This window comes from Momordica charantia (genome assembly GCF_013281855.1).
Source record: "Momordica charantia cultivar OHB3-1 chromosome 1 unlocalized genomic scaffold, Mcharantia_2.0 BLBB01000001.1, whole genome shotgun sequence".
NCBI lineage: Eukaryota > Viridiplantae > Streptophyta > Magnoliopsida > Cucurbitales > Cucurbitaceae > Momordica > Momordica charantia.
In genome coordinates, this window is record NW_028275157.1 from 8,335,988 (window position 1) to 8,343,432 (window position 7,445).

The 7,445-nt window shown below is 38.3% G+C and overlaps 1 protein-coding gene across 1 annotated transcript; it reads right to left on the reverse strand.

Moving 5' to 3' along the window:
• Window positions 1-2,228: 2,228 nt before the first annotated feature.
• On the reverse strand, window positions 2,229-4,095 carry LOC148213218 (uncharacterized). Its single transcript, XM_088123622.1, has 3 exons — window positions 3,673-4,095; window positions 3,483-3,627; window positions 2,229-2,857 (listed from the first exon to the last, which is right to left on the reverse strand). The coding sequence occupies exons 1-3, from the start codon at window positions 4,093-4,095 to the stop codon at window positions 2,229-2,231; spliced, it is 1,197 nt and encodes a 398-aa protein (XP_087979748.1).
• Window positions 4,096-7,445: the final 3,350 nt, after the last annotated feature.

Genomic DNA, 7,445 nt, shown 5'->3' on the forward strand with positions numbered 1-7,445 from the left:
ATAAATACAAAAGTTTTTGAACCTCGAAAGTTTTATCATTATTTGATTCCCTCCCACTATAATTTTGTGTCTTCAATTAATTTGTACAACAATTTAAAAATTTTATGTTAAGAAAATTAAGAAAATAATTAAGAAACTTAATCAATATATATTAATAATAAGTAGGAAAATATTAAGAAGATATTTTTGAAAAATATTAAGAAGATTTTAATGATTGGAAAAAAATTACGAAATATTGACAAATTATAAATTCATAAATTAATTTAAAATTTAATAAGAGATATCATAACATGATAATTTGATTCATATTTTATATTTTGATATGTATTGTATAATTTTTCTTTTCATTGTAACTTATTTTATTAATAATAGTAATTACTTATAATCTTATATTTTATAATTATTCTAATTATTAATAATAAAATATATTTAATATAATTATAATGTTTCTATAAATTTAAAGTACATGCTAATTTAATTAAATAAATTATTTTTTTTATAATGAGTAAAATCGGTTTTTTTATTATGCACATGGTAATATACTAATTCCTATAAATGTTACAAATTATTTTATAATTGGTATTGTTATTATTTATTATTAAAAAATTTTAAATGTAATTATTACTAAGTTTTTAATTTAGCTATGTAATATGCATCATTCACCAATTTTCTCTACTGACACTAAACAATAATACTATTTTTTTATTTTTAATTTTATTTAAAGGAAATAGCATATTTTTAGTAACTATTAAATTAAAAGTATCTAAAAATGATATTTTAAAATGCATAGGAATATTTTGTTTAGAAATGTTATGTCGATTTAGAAATCTTTTAAATTAAAATTGTAAAGTATATTTCTATCGTTAATTGTAAATTTATTATAATTCATTAAAATTAATATAACAAATTAAAAGTGGCCTAAAAATAAATATTGTAGAAGTATTAAAATATAATAATTTTTTATTATATTTATTAATCAAATACACAAATAAAATAAGTAAAATTAATTTTTAAATGTAAAATTATGAGTATCTATTTAAAAAAAACCAGTAAGTTCATAATGTTGAAAACTAGAAAAAGAAAAAAAAACATCAATCATATTTTTATATGATGGTTGGTGTTGATGTTGGGATTCTGGTAGACCGGTTCTCTCTACTCCACGCACCAACTCGAATACTTCAAGACCGAATACCTACAAAAATCGAACAAAAACCTAACTCGGTGTGACTTCAGTCACGCTGGCTTCGATGCCTAAGTTAGTAAAAGGAGAGATTACTTAAACAAGTAAGTGACTTGAAAGTGCAGTCTTAGCTTCCCTTCAAGGGGTGACCTCCGTCTCTATTTATAGTCGATTTGTCGCTCCTAGGGTTTCTCAGGACTTAAACCCTAGGTTGGATTATTCGTGGGCTTTGGGCCTGGATACTTCCAGAGTCGGTAGAGGAACGAGTACAGGGCTCGGCTTTGGGGCCAGAATGCCATAAGCTTGAAACAAGGACCGAGAGAGAAAAGGATAGCATCAAGCGCCGAAGGGGTCGGCGCCTTGGTGCTGAGAAGGGGTCGGCCACTTGGTGGGCCGGCCTCCGTGCCCTGGGCCGGCTCTGCTTGTCGATGGTCCCGATTGTCCTTCCTGATGTAGCCCAATCTTCTACCATATTGTTCCATACATAACAGTTACCCCCACTCTCAAAACTGAATATGAAATTTGTGATCACAGTGAGATTCATGTTTCGAGAGTATTCGTTATCCATGGTTGCTACAAGGCTTGTTTTGCAAAGTAGTTCATATGCGTCATTAGTACTGAATTCTTAGCTAACACCAAGGTTCCTAATTTACCGAGCTTCTACCAAAAGCTTTTATATCCAGTTTTTGGATTTAAAAGCCCGATTTTTTTTTTTTGGTTACTAGTTGTGTACCAAGTTATCTCATGAATTGGAAGTCTTTCCGATTTTTATGTTTTATCGAATTGCTTGGCTATGATCAAGTCTCCAGGACCGTGGGATCTAATTCTAGCAGAGCTAGTGTCGAAGTCAGTTGTTTTCCAACCTGCTCGGCATTAGCCAAATGGTTTTATATACTTGAGTTGTTTTCACATAAACATAAGAACTCAAGTATCATGTTAAATGGCGTAAACTTTCATTAAAATGAAAATTGTTATAATAAAATAATCAGTCGTTTGACATAAACAAGTGCAACAGTCGCTCATAAAATAAACGGAATGCATCACCAATCTAGTGGTAGTATTTCTTGAGATGCTGTGCGTGCCATGGATGAGGTAGGACTTTTCCATGTGAATCTTCCAAGGTGTAGGTGCCTGTCTGAACCACTTTGGTGACCTTGTATGGGCCCTCCCATGTCGGTCCGAGAACCCCATTGGTCAGGTCTTTGGTATTAGGCATGACTTTCTTTAAGACCAAGTTGTCTTCTCTGAAGCTACGCTTCTTGACTTTTGAGTCGTAATATCGAGCGATTCGATTTTTGTACTCGGCCGTTCGTAGTCGTGCTACCTCTCGATGTTCCTCCAGTAGATCGAGGTTAAGTTGCATAGACTCGTCATTTTCAAGTAGACTGAATCGTTCTACCCTTGGGGAAGGAAGTCCGATCTCCACTGGTACTACTGCCTCAGAACCAAATGATAATGAAAATGGTGTTCCACCAGTTGATGTGTAGGGTGTTGTTCTATAGGCCCATAGCGCACTGGGAAGTTCTTCTGCCCACTGCCCCTTAAGCTTCTCTAATATGGTTTTCAGAGTTCTCTTAATGATTTTGTTAACTGCTTCGACTTGGCCATTAGCTTGCGGGTGTGCTGGCGAACAACAGATGTGTTTGATACCTAATTCTTGACAGAAGTCCCGAAAAGCTGCATTGTCAAATTGTTTTCCATTATCACTGACAATGGTGTAGGATATCCCAAAGCAACAAATTATGCTTCTTCAAATAAAGTCGGTGATCTTCTTCTCAGTGATTGTCGCTAGGGCTTTAGCTTCTGCCCATTTGGTGAAACAATCAACTGCTACCATTTCAAACTTGGTCTGGTCTTTTCCTTGTGGAAGGGGCCCTATGAGGTTTATTCCCCATTGGGCAAATGGCTAGAGACTCATTATGTTGGTCAATGGCTCTCGCGGCTGTCTAGGCACTGTTGCGAACCGCTGACATTTCTCACATTTCCTCGTGAACTGTGTTGCATCGCTTAGCACGGTCGGCCAGTAATACCCCTATCGGATGATTTTGTGGCTTAGGGACTGTGCCCCAGAATGGTTACCACAAACGCCTTTGTGTATCTCCCTCATAACGTAGTCGTCTTCCTCTGGCGCTAAACATTTTAAAAGTGGAAAAGAGTAGCTTCTCTTATACAGGCTTCCATCTCTCATCACATACCTAACTGCTAGCCATTGGAGTTGTTGGGCCTCTACCCTTTCATCAGGCAGGGTCCCATCCCTTTAAATACTCGATCAAAGGGATCATCCAGTTTTTCTCAGGTTGACCTGATTCGTCTATATCCATTGCTTCCTGGACCTCTATGCTCGGCTCAGGCAAAATCTTTACTGGTACGGTTCTTCCCAGGTCGGTTTCATAGGTTGCTGTCAGTCGTGCTAACGCATCTGCGTTGGCATTCTGAGCACGTGGAATCTACCAAATCTCGTATTTCGAGAATTGGCCAAGCTGATGACTTACCCAGGAAAGGTACCTCGCCATCCGTGGTTCTCTGGTTTTGAATTCCTCTTTCACCTGACTCACAATTAACTGTGAATCACTAAGTATTAATATGTTCATGACTCCGATATACCTGGCTACTCTCAATCCCGCTAGTAGAGCTTCATAATCAGCCTCGTTGTTGGAGGCATGGAAACTAAATCGTAGCGCATACTCGAACCTCTCCCTATATGGGGAAAGTAGCAGAAGTCCTGCCCCGCAGCCTCTGAAGTTTGAGGACCCATCTACGTACAAGGTCCAGGGCTGCTTTGCTTCATCAGCCTGTGGGACGATGCTGCATACTTGATCCTCTACTGGTGTTAATTCTGCTATAAAGTCTGCTACGGCTTGCCCCTTCATTGCAGTTCTCGGCTTGTAGTGGATGTCGTATTCGCTAAGTTCCATAGCCCATTTTACTAGTCGACCAGAAGTGTTGGGCCTTTGCAAAATCTACCGTAGAGGGAAGTTGGTGAGGACAGTTATCTTGTGAGCTTGGAAATACGGGCGTAATCTCCGAGCCGAAGTAACTAATGCCAATGCCAGCTTTTCCATTTGAGGGTATCTAACTTCGGCATCCGCCCTTGCTCGTGTAGTAAACTAGAGTCTGTCGCCCATTTTTCTCATTTATCAACGCTAAACTCACCGCGGTGTCGCATACGGCTAGGTACAAGTAGAGTTCATCTCCCATGACTGGTTTAGAGAGGAGCAGGGTTTCCCCCAAGTATTGCTTTAACTCCTTGAACGCAGTCTCGCACTCTTCAGTCCATTTAAATTGTCCTTTTTTTCTTAGGACTTTAAAGAATGGCAAGCACTTATCGGTCGAGCGACTGACAAACCTGTTGAGTGCCGGTATCTTCCCATTAAGCCCTTGTAGTTGCTTTAAACTTCTAGGGGGACTCATCTCCAACAAAGCTTTGATTTTATCTGGGTTGGCTTCAATTCCCCGTTGGTGTACTAAGAACCCAAGGAATTTCCCTGAGGTCACCCCAAACGTGCATTTGCTGGGATTTAGCTTCATCTTGTACTTCCTCAAAACCCCAAATGCTTTTGCCAGATCTGCTTCGTGTTGACCGTTTTTCCGGTTTTTTACTAACATATCATCTACGTAGACCTCCATGTTTCTGCCAATCAACGTTGCAAACATTCGGTTTACCATTCGCTGGTAAGTCGCGCCTACATTCTTTAACCCAATGGGTATTACTATGTAGCAATATAGGCCTCGATTTGTGACAAAGGAGGTCTTCTATTGATCCGGTAAATGCATCTTAATCTGATTATACCCGGAGTAGGCATCCATGAAACTCAATCTTTCATGTCCAGCGGTGGTGTCGACTAGTTTATCTATACGAGGTAAAGGAAAAGAATCCTTTGAGCAAGCTTTGTTTAGGTCCATAAAGTCGATGCACATTCGCCATTTGCCATTTGGCTTCCTTACCAGGACCACGTTGGATATCCATTGGGGGTAATGGACCTCCGATAAAACCGCTTTTAGTAGTTCTTCCACCTGTTCGGCCACGATCTCGTTTCTTTCCTGGTTGAAAGCGCGACGTTTCTGCTTTACTGGTTTACAATTCTCGTCGACATTGAGTCGATGGACCATAACTCCTCGATCGATTCCAGGCATATCCTCATGTGACCATGCGAATACATCAGCGTTGCTTCTGAGGAAACTTATGAGGCTCGTTCTCTCCTTACTCCTCAACCTGGGCCCAATGTTGACCCGTCGATCATTGGATGTCAAGAGGATGGATTCCACCTCTTCTGCCGACTCTCCCCTGTCGAAGGTGGCCGGATTTGGTAGCTGATCAGGGCTCGGACATATCTCTTCCGAGCCATCGACTACCCTATCCCCGGGTGTCGGATTCTACCCCTCTAGTCGGTTCTCGTTTGCCAGAGGTGGTCGGGTTTGGTTGATGACCAGGGCTCGAACATATTTCCCCCGTGTCATCGGCTGCCACCTCGGGGCTCTCTTCTTTGAAACGCGTTGACCTTTAGGATTTGTATCGACCCGCTTCATTCTGACCTTCCTTGGATTTGGGCTTTGTCTCGGTTCTTGGCTTGTATCGTTCCCATAGACGAGGCGCCAAATGTTCATGTTGGGATTCTGTTAGACCGGTTTCTCGAATACTTCAGGATCAAATACCTGCAAAACCGAACAAAAACCCTAACCCGATGTGACTTCAGTCACACTGGCTCTAATGCCTAAGTTAGCAAAAAGAGAGATTACTTAAACAAGTAAGAGACTTAAAAGTGCAGTCTTAGCTTACCTTCAAAGGGTGACCCCTTCTCTATTTATAGTCGATTTGCCCCTCCTAGGATTTCTCAGGACGTCATTCCTAGGTTGGATTATTCGTGAGCTTTGGACCAGGATACTTCCAGCATCGGTAGAGGAACAGGTACAGGGCTCGACTTTGGGGCTAGAATGTCATACGCTTGAAACAAGGACCGAGAGAGAAAATGAGAGTGCCAAGGGCCAAAAGGGTCGGCCCCTTGGTGGGCCGGCCTCCGTGCCCTGGGCCGGCTCTGCTTGTCGATGGTCCCGATTGTCCTTCCTGATGTAGCCCAATCTTCTACCATATTGTTCCATACATAACAGTTGGAAACTTAACTTTTGAATAAATAAAAATTTAAATGAACCTATAAAGGTAAATAATTTGAAAATATTGATTGTGAAAAGTTTTGTCATTTAATTTTATTGGAATATTTTATCTTTAATTATAATTAGCTATAGAGCTTTAATTTAGGTTAAATTTCAAAAATTTTATAATTTTTTTACAATAGAAAGTGAATTTTCCTTAAAAAAAAAGTAATATAGAAAAGTGAATTTTCTTCTTCCAGCATTATTTGACCAACAAACTTGAGTTATATTAATTCTATCAATTTATAAATAACTTTTTTTTAATTTTTTACTTCAATAAATAGTGATATTTTTTAATTTTTTAATTTTTTAATTTATGTTAAGAAAAAATTAAATTAAAAAAAATATTGTGGACATTTACACGTGGCAATATCTATAGAAGAGTTCATACATGAACTTAAGCTCATGAGATGGCCACATCTATAGAAGAGTTCATACATGAACTTAAGCTCATGAGATGGTAGTCAGCCATGCAATTATATGAATTAAAAGAGATTTAAATTTCAATAATTAAAAATAGAGTTGAAGAAGCTCATAAGGTTCAAAGTTTATATGAAGAAATTCGTAGCAATAACACTTGTTGAAATGTCTTTTCTCCCTTCCCTCTCTTATCTCAGCCATATTAACGAAGGTTGAATAGATATATGAGAAAACTTCGTGGTTGAACTGTCAGAAATAATACTTTTTGAAATGTCCTTTCTCCACTCCATTTCTTATCGTTGGTTATACTAATGAAATAATATATTCTATCTTCATTTATTTTTTCAAATCTGAAACTCGTTACACATTAAAGATAGCTGAGAATATCTAGTTGAGTCTAGTCTATACGTCTTTTTCATCAAAAGATAGGATCTTTGATTCCTTATTTTTCAAAATTATTTTAATTAAAAATTTTCGTTAATGATTCATTATTGAAGTTAAACTTTCACCAGCTTCCTTCCCTACGTACCTCTCCACAACTTTCTAATTTAAGTGTCGGAGTGGCTTTGGACAACCACAATATCTATATAAGTTGAAAGACCTTATACACCCAATCTTTTGCAGCTTACCAATATGAATGTATGTACAATTTTAGGGCACATATTGTTTGGGGATGAAAATACCCTAGACACGTGGA